This window comes from Cyclopterus lumpus, chromosome 3 (genome assembly GCF_009769545.1).
Source record: "Cyclopterus lumpus isolate fCycLum1 chromosome 3, fCycLum1.pri, whole genome shotgun sequence".
In the NCBI taxonomy this organism is placed as follows: domain Eukaryota; kingdom Metazoa; phylum Chordata; class Actinopteri; order Perciformes; family Cyclopteridae; genus Cyclopterus; species Cyclopterus lumpus.
Genome location: NC_046968.1, coordinates 13092823 through 13110931, shown reverse-complemented (window position 1 = coordinate 13110931; position 18109 = coordinate 13092823). Strand labels below are relative to the sequence as shown.

Here is an 18109-nt window from a genome sequence, read left to right as displayed (position 1 = left end):
GTGCTCTCAAGAAGAGAGTATCTCTCAGTCCCTGCAGCTTGGGGACAGCATACTGAACTTTGTGAGGCTCTTGTCTTCTGCTGTGTTCCCTCTGCTCAGAAACAAATTTCCTTCAACAAGGGAGTTTATTTAGGTGGCGATGATGCACAGTGCATGAGGCCGACCAAGTCTCTATTATTAACAGGCGATTAAAACAGCTGCATGGCACTCTAAAGCACCCTCTCCTGCCCGCGTTAGCATACGGCCCTGGATTACAAGCTGCACTTGACCATTTAAATTACTGCAACAACCAGCCTTCACCAGCTGGGGCTCATTACCATAACGCCAGCCGTTGCTACAGAGACCATTGACAATATTGCCCTGAAAATAAACTCTGCAAGAAACAAGACACACGTGAAACATATTTTTCCATAACAGAATTACTTTTTTTACGAACCAAAATGTGTCACAAAGGGACTGTGCTTCTACTTTTTGATTTTGTTCTCGTTGTTAAATCTTTTGCCAATTTGCCTATTTCAGTGGTCATTAGAAGGCATCAATTACAGTATACTGGCATGTTCAGCAGCATGTTTTGTGTGTTTAATGTTTGAAATACCTCCCGTTCTTTATTTGTCGTTTATAGGTGTTCAGGTAAATGATTCTTCTGTCTTTTATTACCGAAATAACATCAGTCTGCATATCAGGACTTGGCTAAATGATTATCCGGTGAGAGGCCTGTGATGCTCTGATACAAAGATCACTAAACGAACACTTAAAAAAGAAGTGGCAAATTATTTTTAGGCTAACAGAGGTCTAATTTATTCATCTGATGAAGTGCTTAAGCTAAGAGCTCCCCAGACACTAAATGAGACACATGCATTCCCAAGAGGGTTTAACATTTGATTGGATGTAGTTATATTACTAGAGCCCTAATTAAGAAGGGGGATGTGTTTCAGCACAGCGCTTTCAAATATTTGTTTTTCCGCCATACTCTTGATAGACTGCAGGCTGTGGGAGTGAGAGCCGAACAGGGTGAAGCGGGGTGCAGATATGACATAGACCTAGTAGTCTTATCGCAGAAATAGATTTTTTTCTCCCTGCATGCAATTCTAGGAAAATATAAAGGGCTGAGATGTCGGAGATGTGTTGAATAGGATGTGAGAAGAATTCGGGTTGGTTGTGGGTAGCAAACTTTGATGAATAACTGCGCTGAGTGAAAAGTGTTCTTTATAGCAAAATAAGAAGAGGTAATGTTCCTGGCATTAGGTCAGTACTATGAGTTTTATAGTCAAAGAGTTTGCCTTGGCACGGAAGAAGACCACACTTATGCTGAGGTGCTCTGCCACACAGTCTTTGTCACATTGGAAGAGTTGCAGAACAAACTGGAAACACTGTGACGTCAGTATTCCCAGATTCCCACATTAGTGTACGAGGCGGAGAGACATAAGAGAGAAGAGGCGGACAGTCAGGAAGTTAGAAAATTATGAGAAAGAAAGGGGAACATTGGGAAGATCAGGCGCACTTGGTCGGAAAAGGGTATTTCCACGCCCATGTACACACGCACACACAGACACAGACACACACACACACACACACACACACACACACACACACACACACACACACACACACGGGGAGGCATACCGTCTTGCTCTGTCTTTGTCATCTCCTCCAGTTTCTTCTGCTTCAGCGTGTCCACTACATCGGCCAGGCTTCCTTTGCGGCGCTCCGGAGTTCCAAACGCTGATCCGCTCAGCAGGTCACTTCGCTCCCGGGCCCCCTCCTCCGGCTTGTGTGGGGAAGTGGAATTGTTCCGGAAGGAGTACAGGGAGCATACTTTATTGCTGTCAGATTCCTGAAAGACAAACACAAATTGGGAGGGGTGTCAACGAGGGATGGGATTTGTATTAAATGATGAGCGTGTTTCTGTATTCTGTCAGGGCTCCATTGAGCTTTTTGACAGTTTTTCATTCAAATGCAGTGATTGCTAGTTTTTTTTGCGGCTCAGGGGCGATTTGGCCATATCAAATAGCTCCTCTCTGGCTTTCATACAGCAACTTCTGTGATGCCAACAGAGATGTCTTTGCTCGTAAAGGAGATATGACAAGTGAAAAAACTGAGACGTAATGACGAGGTACACTTTCATAGGGCATATCCATAATGTGCTCTTTACTTTTCATCTGCAGAGACTACACAGAGAAACCTCCCAACTGTAATTTCTCAAATTGCTTTTGAGTGTGCATTTGTGTTGGGGTGACTGCTGTGTAATTTGTTCATTTTCTAGTGGAGACCTATTCTCAGCTGAGTGCCTTGAGCCATCGTAAATCTGTGGCCTGTCTCGAGCTGTTGTTGTTTTTCAGTCCCACCTGTGTATGGTTTAGTATTTAACTAAGGGTCCTGTCTGTGGCTGACTGGCTGAGTGCTCCCTGTGCACAAACAGAGACATGAAGGAAATGGGGAGAAGAATGGGAGAGAGCTTTAGGGGGAAGAGAATACTCTGCACAACGGAGTGTATCGTCAGCACACAGACCATGGCGAAGGTTGCGTCTGACAGGAGGTGGCGTTAATTATGGTTTGTGGAGTCTGAGAAAGCAGAAGGTGGCTAAGCAGCCAGGAGTTTGCAGCCGTTAACGGGGGAACAGTTAGCTCTGATTTAAACTTTGGACTTCGTAGTGAGGGGAATAAACATGGCACACGTCTGTATCCAACCCATATTGCAGGCCTGTCATGGAAAACTGAGCTTTAATCAACAGCAGTGAGATACATTGAGTTTAATACACAGGGTTGAATGATAGAACAATGTCTGGAGCCACTGACAATCCTAAATAAAAAGACAGGAATGCCTTATACAGGGAAGGAATGTTGTGGGTGCCAATTTCTCATCCCTGCGTTGCATGTCGAGCTGCAGGCAGAGTTGCAGTGGTGTGAGGGGTGGTCTGGTACCAAGCACCAGGGTGGCACGACCTACCGGCCTGCTCTGCACCTCCCAGCCCTGTGTTGGATGATTATGCAGTGTGGCAGAGACAGTGGAGAGTGCTTGAGGGGAGTGGAGCAGTGCTGGGTTAATCAGCTGGCAAAGGTTCAGGGCACAGCCCACACAGACGCATGGCACAGCAGTGGAGTCAGATAATCAGCAAAGGCAACACTCTCGCCTTATGTCTTCCCGTTTTCTTGTCTCCATCGCTCCCTGTCGTCCTCCATTTTACCTTCCCTATCGTTTTGCGACCTTCATTCCACTTACTCTTGAAAGAACAAGATTGTAGTTTGTTCTTTGTATTTGTGGTTGTATACATTTAGGACTGATATGACTAGACTTATTGTCGTTGACATTTGTACAATATATACAATTAGTCATTAGTAGTATTATAGTATGTATAATTGATCAATTAGATATTTTTGTAGGTCGTTTTAAACTGTTGTTTTTATCCCCCCCATAAGAAAACTTCCTAAAAATCCTGTTACTGAGTAAACCTTTGCCTGTCAATGACCTACAGCGTCGGCATGCACACCCCAGCATCATGCGCAGCAGTCAGCTACGGAGTCTATTCATGTGCGTTGTGCTGCAATACTGAGGTGGCGAAGGTCTCGCTGGCCAACTGCACAGCTACTTCAGAGGCCCTCAGGGTCTCTTTACCACAGACCCGTCTGTCACAGACAACCACCTGCCTCCCATGTCTATAGCCCACAAGTGCCTGTGCTCCTCTTCGCTCTGCTCACATCTAAGCAGCTCTGTGCTTGGAATGTACAGCGTCTGGGATCTGGCTGCAGATGTGGCTCGTGCACAACAAGAAAAACAACACGCGACGACCAAGAACAAGACATGTTTACTTAATAGCAGCAAGAATGCATCATGGTCTTCCATTGGTCATGATGCAATTTTATGAGGAGCCATCCACATTTTTAAAAGGGCGAGAGGTCCTCTGTTTAAACCGGTATTAGCTGATGGTTTAGTGTTTGACAGAGGTGCCTATCCGAAGACCCCAGCATCCCAGAGTGTTCACAGCATTTGGGAACCAGGGGGATGGAATACCGCCTGAGCTTCTTTATACAAGCCAGGAACAATAAGTGACTTCTGAGCCAGATTCCCCAGAGAGGAGCATAAAACAATAGTGCACGCTTGAAATTGTCCTGCTTTTCTTTAAAAAGAAACCTTTACGTTATCATTCACCCTTCTCCCCCACAACTATTAACAGTTTCCTTTTGATTCCATCCTTACCACAGAGGCTTCAAATACGAAGGACAAAGGTTTTTTGTGTTTATGTAGTGTATTGACTTGGCTCACCATGCGCTGTTGGGCTGACACCAGGCTGTCCCAATCGCTCTCTGGCGGCACGTTGGTGAGCGGCTGCATTTCATCGGGATGGGCTTTTCCATGAAGCAGGCTGTGCAGGGGCAGCTGTGGTGTGCCATGGGCCTCGGCACTCTCCTCTTTCTCCCAAGACAAGTGATCCTGACTCATGGCATCATCCCCATCAACCACAGAGGCAAAAGGAGACGTGGCTTGCTTTGAAGACATGACTCTACTTTGGAGCAAGAAGAGGAGAATAGAGTCAGGAAAGGTTCATCAACAGCACATGAATGAATGCAGTTTCCTTGAGTATTTCATGGACCACTGGTGACCACTGGTTACCACTGGTTATGTTCAAGTGACTGTGCACGACTGCAACTGGGATTGAATGGGGTGCACCTGAGCAGATGATACTGCTTGGATTGAATGCTACACCTGTCTGTCAACTTTAGCTGCTCTGGAGGGTGGAGTTTGGAGCAGGCAGGCGAGGGGTTAGTCCCCAATCCTTTGTTTAATGCAGACGGATGGCTTGATCTAGGGCTGGAACTGTGCTTCTTTGGGTCTTTGTTATGTGCAGCTGCAGGTAACTGGACCCAAACGCCGTCAACGAGGGAAAGGCTACTTTATTGCACAACAGGGTTCAAAGCAGACAAAACAAGCTCACACACAAGATCTTCCACGATCTAGACCAGACAAACCAACAAAGGGGAATGACACGAAGAGGACTTAAATACAGAGGGCTGGTGCAGGTGATTGGACACAGGAGGAAACAATCAGGGACAGGGCAGACAATCACAGGGACAGGAAGTGAAGAGAAACAGAGGACACGAGAGACAAGGACTTCAAAATAAAACAGGAAACACGACACAACACTACAGATCCACTACAGATCCTGACAGTCTTGGCCCAAACCCCAAGACAGTAACTCAGGGAGTAAGTCAACCAGGCAGTGGGACTATCATCCCATAGAATGAAAAACCTCCCAAATAAGTTAACTCCTTAAACTGTACGCAGAGATGTAAAACAAGGTTGTTATTTCCTGTGTTCATTTTATTATTTATACATTGATTTGATTTTGTCCTTCAACAATAATTGTAAGTAAATTTCACCCTGAAGCAATCAAATGCACTTGTCAAATTACAAAAGTGTTAACATTTTGCTGTGACAGTGTTCCCTCGGGCCAACAAATCCTACTTAAGCAGCTTAAAAATGTAACTACTGTAACAGTGGAGGACTACATTCACAAATCTGTCACATGCTTCCATGAATATTACAGTGAATATTGTACTTGACATATCAGGTGCAAAGGAAACTCATGTTAATTCCTTTACAACCCAACTCTTTTTGGAGCAGAAATTATACAACCAATTTCGCTTTTTCTCAGAATTAATGAGGCCGCACTCATGCTGTGTGCTACAATGAATTAAATTAAACACTGTGCCAAGCAAATCAAATTATGCATTTGGTATTAAATTAAAAAGGGGATAATATGGCCTTCCTACTGATGTGAAGTGGAGAGAAGGAGCTGGAGTATATTTAACTCCTAATCTGCCTTTCCCTAAATTGTTGTTCTGTTTATTTTTCCCCAACACCAGGACATTGACCATTACAACTAGGATGTGACTACTTAGGGCTCTGTCTTCTCTTGAGGGTGTGTGTGTGTGTGTGTGTGTGTGTGTGTGTGTGTGTGTGTGTGTGTGTGTGTGTGTGTTTGTGTGTGTGAGTGTGAGAAAGACAAATTGGGGTTGTGAAGTTATGGTTCTGTGTTTCTATGTGACAAAATGCTCAGGGTACTTCTTTTACTACATTTGATCACTGATCACCACCTGCCCCATTCTCCTGCTCTATCCACAGGGGTCAGTGTGACAGCACTTAAGTTCCACCCTCACTTTCGCCTGGGGGGTTTGAAAGAGGGGGGGCTCTCAAGGTTGAGGCCGGCTGTGGTGCGATGGTGTCCTTGCGCTTTATGCTGAGAGTCAGGCACTGAGAGATAGGGAAAGATATGTTCCATTTATAAATGGCTTTTATGAACAAGGTCTTTGGGTCTAATAGTTATTAGTTTTACACAAGGATGTCTGTCAAATGAGGTGTATTGTCCATGTACACACACTGCTGAATTGATATTGTCTAGACACGATTATTTGTATGTTACCTTTCAAAAACAAAGTGTTATACATACATGAAGCAACTTTTAAAAAGAAAGAAAATGTGAATAAAAATACAACAAAACTAGAAAAGGGTGAAGTATAAAATGACAGGAAATAAAATTGTGAGAGACACTACAGTGCAAGAGGTACTTGCAAATTCAAAATATATCAGAGAATTGTTTGTAGTCTTGATTTAGAAGAGTTTGTATTTTTCTGGAAATTTGTTCTAGATAAGTAACACAGATGAATTTGCATTGTATTGAATTATCATTCAGAAACATACACTAGTATATACAAATATAACAGTCACTATGCATGACCACACACTCTCTCACTCTCTTTCACTCACACACTCCGGCACATAGTTACAGATCAGCCAAAGTTAATCTCATGTGTCTCAGCAGCTGCACAAACAAACCCAGTATATCAGGTAAATGGCAAGGCAGGAGAGTAAGACCCGTGCCTGCCTGTCTCTCCTTCTGTCTTTTAGCCTCTGTGCCTGGATGTGCTGTCTGCTGTGTCTTTCCTGGGACTCAAAGCTCAATTTTAATCAGCCATTAAATTGTTTCCTGTAATTATATCAAATAGAAAGTGATCTCAGGAACTGTTAATTGAAAATCAAAAGTCAAAACAAAGTTCTGATCATGCATGTAGAGCGGGCAGTAGGATTGGGGGGTTGGAAGGGGATATGTGTGTGTGTGTGTGTGTGTGTGTGTTTGTGTGTGTGTGTGTTGGAGCGGTTCGGGGGCATAGTTCTGTTGTATTTTTTATTCATGCACCCAAAAAGCCCGAGCCTCGAGAGCAACAAGCACCTCGTCCTCAATGGAGTGTGAGAGTGAAACAAAGCACTGCTTTTGTATTACACAGTAAATCAAGTGGTATTATTTTACCACTAAAATATTCAGTCTCTCAGGCACTTTTACTTTGGTCTCCAGCCATCAGTCAAACTGCTGAGGCGTGAGTGAGAGAAGGGGTTAGTGAGAGAGAAAAGGAGCGAGGGAGCGATGGAGACTCCATCCTCCTGTAACATGTGTCTACAGCAATCTTGTTAAAGAATGCAACAGATCTGCGGCAGGCTCCATAACAGTATTTGTCAGCAGGAGTTAATAATTTATTAGCAGTGCTGGGAGGGCTGCGCTCAGGCGGCTTAAGAGTGCGGAGAACCCCACTCTGCCCCACCCCCACCTCTGACAAGCCCCATACAATACTACCTCATATTATTGAAATGGAAAAGGGGAAGCGTGGCAGTAATTCACTGAAAATATCTGAGGGCAACCATACGGTATTTTATTTTTCACATTTGGTGCGGGGATCACGCAGTGCTGAGATCAAAAGGGGTTTGTGTGCAATAGATCAGCATTGATACAACAAAGACATTTGAGGAGGTTCAGAAATAAGGAGAATTTGGCTGAACGTGGGTGCTACCAATGCATGTCAAATTCAATCACATTTTCTCAGAGAACTATAATGTTTGGCGAGCCTACTTGCAAAATAAAATCAGCAAAACAGCCCTGTTTGTACAACTACAGTGTATTCTGGTGTTGTTGAAATAACTTTACCCACATTAATAATTGAACACGTTTCTCTGCAAAATAAGCCCAAATTGTGCTTTAACATACAAAACAGTGAAAATATGGTGAACTGAAGAGGAAACTCATGAATCCCTGACAAGCTGCCCTCCCTCATGCTTGATTACACAACAACAATAGACATCTAACAAACCAAAGTAATCAATAAGTGCATGAAATGGTGTCTCCTGCCCACTTTCTGACAGACAAAGCCCCAGTGACTTTGAAGACTTGAGGCAGAGACGAGCGAGGGTCGCTCAGAAAAGAGAACCGGCCTATATATAGCTGACAATATTGCGCACATTTGAAGGATTAGGACTTAGGTTCTCCAGCAGCGGGGCTCATATGGCCTGGAATGCTTTGAGTCATGAATTGTTCACTGCGATAATGTTTCATCATCGTGCAAACCAACCTCTGCTTAATTGGTTGTGTGCTCATCTTGTGACTGAAGGGGCCGTGTGTCCTCGGCTATCCCATTTCCCACTTTGTCGTAAAAGGGTCTGACTGATTTTCACCCGCCGTATCTGCCCTGTCACACTGTTGACCTTTTATAGACAATGGTGGTAAGTAACTCCACACCATCTCCCCCACCGCCCCAACCCACCCACTCATATGTCTCACTTCAGATGTCTTGCACCTTCAAGTTTTGATCACAAGTCTCAACAGGGGGGTAAATATTGCACTTTCTTTCTTCGCATGTGATCAGTAGACAAATATAGAGCCAATCAAATCAATTATTAAACACAAAAAGATTGTTTTCTTCAAAATTAGATGAGAGAGAAGGCGCTAACTTTGCACGAGTGCAGTGGCCTGTTGGAGCATGTGCCGATTGCTTGGTCCAAAAGAAACTATAAAAGAAGGAAGGGTCATTACGTCACGTGAAAGCATTCAAATGATGCATTGGTGCCAGACTTTGGTGCCACTTCTATTAAAGTGAATTGGGCAGGCATGGCAAGTTCTACCGTAACCCATACTATCTGTGATGGTTCACCTCTGACTGAGGAAAATGTTTCCACATAACAAAACAACACACATTGACATTGACATATGCTTTTTATTTAAATGTGGGTCTGTTAGTTTTCCTCCTAATTGGTCTCCAAACAGCTAATGGCTCAACTCAAGATACTACATCATGAAACATGACTAAACTATTATTGCTAACCAGACGGCAATTATTAATTTATTAACAGCTCTGACTATAACTGTCTGGACTTAATAATATGGCCTATCAGAGGTAGGTAAATATGCTTAAGCCAAACTAGGACTTCACCATGTGCTAATGTAACTCATAAAACATAAATAATATGTTCATTTATATAAGTAAAGGTAGTGTTTATATTGGCCAACTGTCTTTAATTTAATTTTAATTGATTTAAAAACGGTGACATTGTTCAATTAAATACATTTAATAACGGAGGCAGTAATCTTGAAAATAAATTGAATAACAGTTTGTTTCTTTTAAAGTAAGTGGAAGCAGCTAAAGGAAATAGTTGAGGGGCCATTAAACCATGTGTGTATGTGTGTGAGAAAAAGTCATCTGTGTGTTTCCCTTCAGGGGTTCCTCCTGTTCTAACAGGTGTCATGGTAGGGTTCCTCTGGGTTCTTCACCTGCCATAATGAGATATTACTACCTGACAGCTCCCAGCTGGAGGAGCATTGACACGGAATCCACCGTTTAGCACAATTAAATTATCACCCTCCATTGTGATTGTGCCATGCTGTGCAGAAGCCAGGTTTCTGGATACATAATCAACTCGTAACACGGGCTGTATACTGCTCACAGTTCGCCTCTTTTTCCACACACACACACACACACACACACATCTATTATATTATTCTCACAGAATTAAATACAGGTCAATTAATCTAGAACTATTTTCTCTTATAAGTCAGGATGAGTAGGTGATACACAAATTGATTTGAATTGACAGAGTAACAAAAAACAAAATTACCGCTTTTCTAACAAGGTAACCTACTGTACGGGGACTGGAGAGTTGTCCAAATGAATTTGTTTAAATTGTTCTTCCATTATTGTTGACCTTCCCTTGCAAATGTCAACTCAATTACGGCGGCACTTCATCCTCACTTCACACTCTCTCCTGATGCCTTCTCTATTAGGAACTGCCACGGTTACCACAGCTAAAATCCACACTGAAATGATAGCCACCCAGAGCAAATTAAGCAAGCCACCTGAAGTGCACACTTTACATATTGAGCAGAGCATTGATAATTACTTTGCAGGGTAGATTATTTGCAATAATATGCTGCTAGAGGAACTCCCGTGTATCTCACTTTAAACACTTGTGCAGCTGCCTTGACAGCCTGGTTGGTGTCCTTGCCCCCCACGCAAGGCAATGGCAGATGCAGGTGTGAGAGTGCCTAAGTGTCCCTGTCTGTCTACTCAGGAAGGGTCGATGAGCACTCACACACTGAATCCCTCGTTGCCCCCTCCTCCTCTGCCTCCTTCTTCTTCAGTCCCCTGTGCCTTTGGCCCTTTTCCTGATCCCAGGACACAAGCTCGGAGCTGGATGGCATAACAGCCTCTCAGTTCCCCAGGACACACGCACAAGTTCACTCATGTGTGTGCTTTCACAAATGAATGTTGGCTGTCCAAAACAAATTCGCATGCTGTCCTTTTTTTTTCCTCGACTGACATTCTTTAGCAGACATTATCCACTGGAAGAGGAGCGTACTGGATGTTGTGAGCACAACTTTCAGCAGACAAACTGTTTACCTCCCTGAGAGGAAAACAATATAATTCTGAGACCAGAAAACTTCTTGTTGTATTCTCTTTCTTTTACTCTCGTTTTCTGTGGGCCTCCTGGGGGATGGAGTTCCCAAAGAGCCTTCTGTTGCTGCTGCACTTAAGCAAACCTCACAGCAAGTCAAGCCATCAACCAACACAACCATATTTGCTGAGCAACAGTGGAGCTTTGTGGCTTGCCTCATAGTTGACAGTAAGTTATGAGCCCTTTGTGAGCAGGAGAAGGAAAACAGAGATCGGAATTTGGCAGGAACATAATAATACAGAATTCTCCTGTTCATGGAACCTGAAATTTTCATGGAAACAATCGAGCATTGTTGAAGGAAAGAAAAGCAAGGGTGACAGATGAAATATAGAGTGGGGCCCCCTTTTTGTTAAACAGTAAACAAAGCACTATTCAGTCAAGGTCCATTCTGTCATTATAAAGATAACTTCTTCTGTGCACTGGAGAGTTTGCAGCAAATGGCTGCACTTCAACAAATCGAGTGTAACATCTCTCACAGTTGCCAGAAAAGTGAGTTGAGGAGCTGGCTGGGGGGGTGCCAAACAAGTGAAGAGACGCATCCCAAGTTACCAAAGAGATCCACAATAAGTCTGTAGGGAGCATAGAACTCTCAAAAGGGACGGAAAGTTAAAAAGAAGAAAGCAAGGCAAAACAAAAATACTGGCCAAATACTCAAGGACAATAGCTAATTATGAAGGAGAAATTTAGCAGGGAGCAGTACACGCATAGGGATGGGGGACCGTGAATGGTTTATGAAAATAGGGAAAGAGGGGGGAGGGGGTGGGGGGTATTGTCCCGCATGGCGGTGAACTATGGGCTTTAGTCTTTGGTCTTGCCCTCATGAGGTCATCATTGGCAGCTTTAGTGGGGTTGGTACAACTGCAGTTGGTTTAGACATCTGGAATGTTGACACACAGTGTCCCACTTTCTCCGTCACTATCCTTGTTCCTGTCTTTTTTCCTGATTTGGAATGCTTCTCAATTCCTGGTCACCAAATTGACAAATTTAAAACCCAATTTGGTTCCAAATTATTGGATTTTTTATTTTCTGCCATTTTGTTTTCTCTGTCTGAATAAATTAATGTTATTCATTGAGCACTCTCACACAAGGCACACACATGTGTCTCCCCTTGTGACAACTGGACTTCTTTTCCCTCTTTGTCTTTTGGCCCTTGTGGTTTTTTAAAGGACTGTGAGAAGAAGGGCTGAGATAGGACTGGGGAGGGGGGAGACTAGTCACGTTGCATGTGACACGGCAATTGGAAAATCAAAACAGGGGTAGTTCATTTGCTCCACCCAGATGAGGCCATCTAGCAGAGCCATGATGAATAGGGGTCAGGCAAGCCACACCTCAAAGATTTATGATTAAGGCTTATTATGTTGGGGAACTGACATTGATTGCTGATTTAAACCACTGAAACCAATTAATTTGCCAGTGCTGAATAGAAAGCATGGTCAACAGTGTGTGTCATTCTGACAGGTCGGACAGGAAGAAGCAGAGCAAAAGAGAGGGTCTAAATGAATGGCTGGCAGCCAGCCCTGTTTGGAGGTGGTTAAAAGTTACCATGAGTGATTGACGGCTGATACAAAAAAAAAGGAGAGAGAGACGGGAGAAAAATGAGATCTGAAGAGCAAAACCAGAAACCCCAGCCACTGATCTGAGTAATTGCCCAAAATTAGGTTTCATAGAAGACATGTACAAGCTGCTGTTTTAGCAATGCTAAGATGGTTTCATTTTCATGGGCCATCACTGAGAGAACCTGAGTAAATTAATGTGAAACAAGGCCCTAATAAAATCAGAGAGCTGACAGACATGGTTGAACAGGAAGATGTCCTGTATTTCCACTCCAGGGAAGCGGGCACTGCAGTGGATTAGACACTGACTAAAACTCAAAATGCCTCAGTAGTCTATGCTGCTAACCATGACCCTTACTTACACTGTGCTACTCTCCTCTGCATTTGTCCAGAGCAATACATCAAAGAAGCAGAAGCCACAAGTGATATACATACCACAACCTATTACCCTGATTTTTGTTGCCGTGTTCACAACAAATGCCACATCACGCTCGGTTGCATGTTATTTTTCTGTGTGGTTGTCGGGGGGAAGCTCGTGTTTAGTAATACCTTTTCCTTTGTGTTAAGTTTCTCCTTCGTCGTTTTGCTGGCTCACTCAGGAGACACAATGCATCATGACAGTGCTTCAAAATGAAATCATTAACTAAATTGCTTTCTTAAAAAGCCACAAGTGTGCTGCAGGATTTGTGTGTGTGTGTGTGTTTGGCGGTGGGCCATGGCCCTCTGGTTCCCAGGCAGCCTCTGCCCCGGCTCTGTTGTGGTTCCCTGCCACCACACTCATTATGCTCAGCCTCAGCACAGCACGGCGCAGGGCTGTGGCTCGCCTCGCCTCACTCACTGGACTCGTAGGAAATAATCTGGTAATCTCAAACTACTCCTCTATTTCAACTGGGGCCTGATTCACACAAAGAGAGCCTTTGTCCTGAAACATGTATGACTACCCTTAGAATCTCAATCAGGGAATCAATCAAAAACACATGAAATAAATGTGGTTTTATATTTGATGAAAAAGGTTTAAAAGGTAATTTTCTGATCTGTGATTTTTTTTTTTAAATATCCCTATCAACGTCAAATATCTATGAAGATACTGTTGAAGTACAACAGACAATCAATTAATTATGTAAAATGTTCATACTTAAATTCAACCAGACAAAAAACAACTAAACTTGATCAATCTGCCTGAGATAGATTTCAATAAAAAACAAACAGGATGGAAGGCAAATAGGGATTGAAGGCCAGACAAATATTTGATAAGAAGATAGGAACTGTAGCTGAGCTGTATGACAGGGTAGCTGAGGACCCCCCCCCCCCCCCCCCCCCCCCACCCCCACCCACCCACACACACACACACACCTAACCCTCAACCCTGACTGTCTATCTGCTCTCCACTAAGCTGAAGGTAGCAGATGTGTCTTTCACAGCTTGTGGAGTGTGTAACCAATCTGCAAACAATAGCTGCAACTTGACAAAGGTCATTGCACTTGCAACACACTTTTTACGGTAAAGGGCAGTCAAATCTCATTGGCCATTTAGGCAAACCATGGCCTTTAGTTTTATTTTGTTTTACTTTACAGACCACAGAACAGGCATTTAACATTGAACACGAGCACAGTCCATAAACTGTATTTGCTCAGTGTCAGTGTCTAGGCCCATTAGTCGGCCACTTTCATGCTATGTGAGCTCCAATGTAAGCCCCTTAACAAAGTTTAAGTCACCTTGTTGACCTCCTGTTAAGCTGTTGGTGTGAAAGTGTTCAACCCTATGAATGTAATAATATACATGTGCCACGGTGCTAAAGTCTTAATTCTAGCAGTCATGACAGTGAAAAAGATCCAGCCATGCTTTCTAAAACCTGCTACTGTAACCACAGGCTGAGTCAGTTCAATGAAAATAAACACATTTAAAAGGGAAAATTAAAACAAAGATATTACTCATTAAATAACCAAATACACTGAGAAAAATGTATGCCTAAATTACCAATGTTGCAAAAAAAATGTCAAGCTTGACTACAGGCCTGCCAAGACGTAGTGTCAGGTGTGTGTTGCCAAGGTGAACTGGTGCCAATGGCCAATCAGAAGAGAGGTGGTAAGAGGTACAAGATGTTTTGCATGAAATAATAAACCATTTGGGTGTGGTCAAAAAGGACCCAGGAGCATCCTAATGAATGCTGTTGTACACACACGTAAGCAACTATGCATCATATCCATATGATCTCTTGCATATAAATCAAGGTTAAATGAATAAATGTCGATGTATATATGTATGTGTGTGAAAAATAAATGGTATACATGATATACTAAGAATATCAATATAAAATACTGACTTTGTTCAAAGTGATTAAAAGAGAGAGAGTGACATCACAAATATTGCAAATATCAAAACACATGCAGAAGAGTAAAAGCACCAAAGAGATTTGAAGTAAAAGAAAAGTGGTCCCATGTTCCCAACTAAGAAACGATGCAAATATGAAAATACCAAAAACATAAATGTGTAGCAAACACATTTATGTTTTTGGTATTTTCATATTTGCATCGTTTCTTAGTTTGAAGCACACTTGTCTGCACCTTGAGATCACTTCCACCATGTGACGAATGTGTCAGCTTATCCTACACATCTTAAAATATATAAACATCAATGTCTCTTCATCAATTAAATATGTCGGAATCAAATTAATCTACATGTGATCTGCTTATTTCATGTCTGGCTGTGAACGCGTTGTGTAGTTTGTGCAGTCTGTAAACCCTCCTCTCTGGTGTCAGCAGAGCAGCCGTGCAGCATCCGCCTGGCATATCAGCTATAAATGGCAGCTACATCTTTAGATCAGGCTGAAAATACAGGAGCCGTTTTCTCCCATTTCCCTGTATTCTCAATTGTTTGTGAAAGTTAAGCTGAAAACCCCTGTAAGACTAGCTTTATGTGGGAAGAAAAATAATATTGGTTTTGGACCTGTTGAGTAGGCAACAAAAAAATAGCAAAATGCAAAAAAAAAAAAAAAAATGACAGCATGAAATACCCTTTCCTCCTTGCTTGTGAGCCAGGTTTTAGTATAGCGCTCTAAAAGCTATCAAAAGTTAAAAAATGGCCCACAACCCCCTTCCTGTGGGTGTGCCCGTAAAGTGCTTCTCTCCCCTTCCTTGAAAAGCTCCCAGGGATTGCATCATGGGACAAGTGTAAAACGATGGTAGCAACATACTGTAACATGGGGGAAATAGCTCATATTAGTCTGGCCTTGCCGTGCTGGTTGTAATGGTAGAACTGACTGTGCCCAGTGCCAAGTGTCTACACCGGCCTGAGTGCTGTTTAGCAGCGCACACACACAGATTACAGCGTGGCTGTTTTAATTGAGTCTCAGCCTTTGTGGTGTCTGTTATCTCTGACTAATAGCATACATTGGTCCTCTCTCATTATCAGAGTGGGTCTTTATCAGAGACCCTTGTTTGATACAGTTAGAGTTGATGCATTATGAACCGCACACCAAGAGTCAGCAGTGATCTGCATATTCAATAACTTCCGTAATTATATGCGCAATTCATCAGATGGGATGTGATTGCAGGGGAAGTGGAATAGAGAGGAGCAGAGAGGTCTGATTCCTGGAGGACTAAAGTCTAATCACAAAACTAACATGATAATTGAAATCTAAATTGAAAGGCTTAGCTCTCAGGGAGTGTGTCAGACGTGGAGTGTGGAGGCACTAGTGAGAGTGAAAGAGAGGGAGAGAAAGAGAAAGAGGAACAATTTGATTTAAACTGTGTGCGTACCGTGTGGTACACCAGCCAACAATATACACACACACACACACACAAATAGGGGTGCTTTATGAATCAGCTTTCCCAGCTTATGTCTGAAGCAAAATGAGCAATTCAAAAAAGATGTAATATGCATATATATTTCCTTAACATATATTTCATAGCCTCGAGAGAGTGTGTCTCATTGCTGTTCTGTAATGGCTCAATAATCAACACGGTCACCACTATCCCTCTTTGCTTGAGTGGATCGTGCTACGTGGCCTTTAAATTCCCATTTTCAAAAGGTGACTGAAATAATTGCTCAACATTAGTTGTGTCTAATCCCTTTCGCTGTTCATTTATCCTTTTACGAGGCAATGCTTCGCTATGCTACAGCAAATATGGCCAAGTCGTCTGCCTTTGGTTTTGGTGGTGTTATATTTCCCAAACGCTTTCTGTGGATTTATACATAATCGTATGAATGATTTTCTTTTCTGATGTATCTAATCAGATAATGATGGGGCATTGCACTGAAGTAAAGCTGTCCTCTCTTTCACCACAAAGCTATGCCGTCTTCACTTCTCTTGTTTTTGTCATTGTGAAGACGACCCAAAAGAAGAACTGCAGGAAAGATACAGGGCAGAAAAGTCCTCTGTCCAGTTCTCCTCTCCTCCCCCTTTCTCCGCCGTCCCTCCAGACCACGGGATTCATATTCATCCCTCAATAACGTTTAATTAGTAATGCCAAATTCATTAACCTGTGCTGCTGTTAGGCTGGCCTCAGCCATAAATTAGCTTAATGTGAGCAGACATATTGCAGCTGTAATAAGGGACATAAAACTCAAAGAGAAACACACACTGTTCCTCCATAGTCATGGATCATTATAACTCAGCAGTGTTTTAGAGCAGGAGCTCTTTAGCGGCTCTTAACTATAAGCTTGTCAAACACTAATGTTTTGTAATGCTGTAGAAAATTGTTTGAATGCTGGTTGAAATAAAGAGATTATAGAAATGCATTACTCATGACAACCAGTATTTTCATCCCCTCGATATGTTTTAATGCTTTAACTCCTTTATTATGCTGTGGTTAGTGTAAGCCATGAGTGTAAGGGTTAACACACATGTAGGTGTTTTTCTGTCAATCTTTGTCTTCTGTTTAAATGGACAAGCTTGAGGTTACTTGGCAGGCAAACAGACCCAGGAAACAACCTGCTATTGTAAAAACCCTGGTATGACCTTCACTGTCTAGGATTACACCTTGATCTTTCTGCTCTTCTATCCCTCAGTGATCTCGCCTAACAACTCGCACCAAAGATCCTATTAGACCTGAATCCCACAAAAAAATGGGTCTTGTCCTTTTAGAACGCTCACTTTCTTGCTTTCTGTTTTTTCAAGCATAGGTGGTGGAGGAACACAAGTGCATTGTTCCCTCGCAGATGGAAGTTGGAGTTACCAGGGTAACAGCTCTAATCCTCCTTTTTTTACCACTTTTTTTCTTATTAACAATCTATCGAGGGCTACCATTTAAGTGACGAGAGCTAGCTCCCTTTTAATTAGCTATGATTCTGTTTGCCAGGAGACAGCATGATGAGCTAATCGAAATTTACGAAATAATGACGTACTGCAAGCGGCTACTTCTTTATCCTGAGGCCTGCTCCAAGAATAACAATAATGAGGCCATTATCGAGGATTGCACTTTAAAACGCTGCCCTGCCACCAAAACAGAGAACGTAATTGTTCTGGTGTTTTCCGTACAATCAACAACCCATTGTTGATGACTTGAGAACTAAGGGAGCAAAGAATGGGTGCCATAATGATTGGTCTGTGCTGCCATGAAGATCTTGCACAAAGTGTCCACTGAGGAAGGACCTCGATAGACTACTGATTTGGTTGTAAGGGCTCTGCATGAAGACAACTGTCTGGCTTTGTAAAAAAAAAAAAAAAAAAAAAAAGTCCTTTCTGCTTTTTGTCTGTCTTGCCGCTCAAATAGCCCCCAAGCCGCATTAAAGAAGAACCATTCACATGGTGAAAGACTGGGAGTCACAGACTCATGTGAAGGGG

General features: G+C 42.7%; 1 protein-coding gene across 1 annotated transcript in view; it reads right to left on the bottom strand.

Annotated features, from left to right (window-relative positions):
- sox6 (SRY-box transcription factor 6) overlaps nucleotides 1-18109 on the bottom strand; it is a 125859-nt gene that overhangs the window by 79189 nt on the left and 28561 nt on the right. The window contains exons 4-5 of the mRNA XM_034527901.1: nucleotides 4262-4502; nucleotides 1624-1834 (exon numbers count right to left, since the gene is read on the bottom strand). Of these exons, the coding sequence (XP_034383792.1) occupies nucleotides 1624-1834; nucleotides 4262-4502 (452 nt within the window). The remainder of the gene's footprint in view (nucleotides 1-1623; nucleotides 1835-4261; nucleotides 4503-18109) is intronic.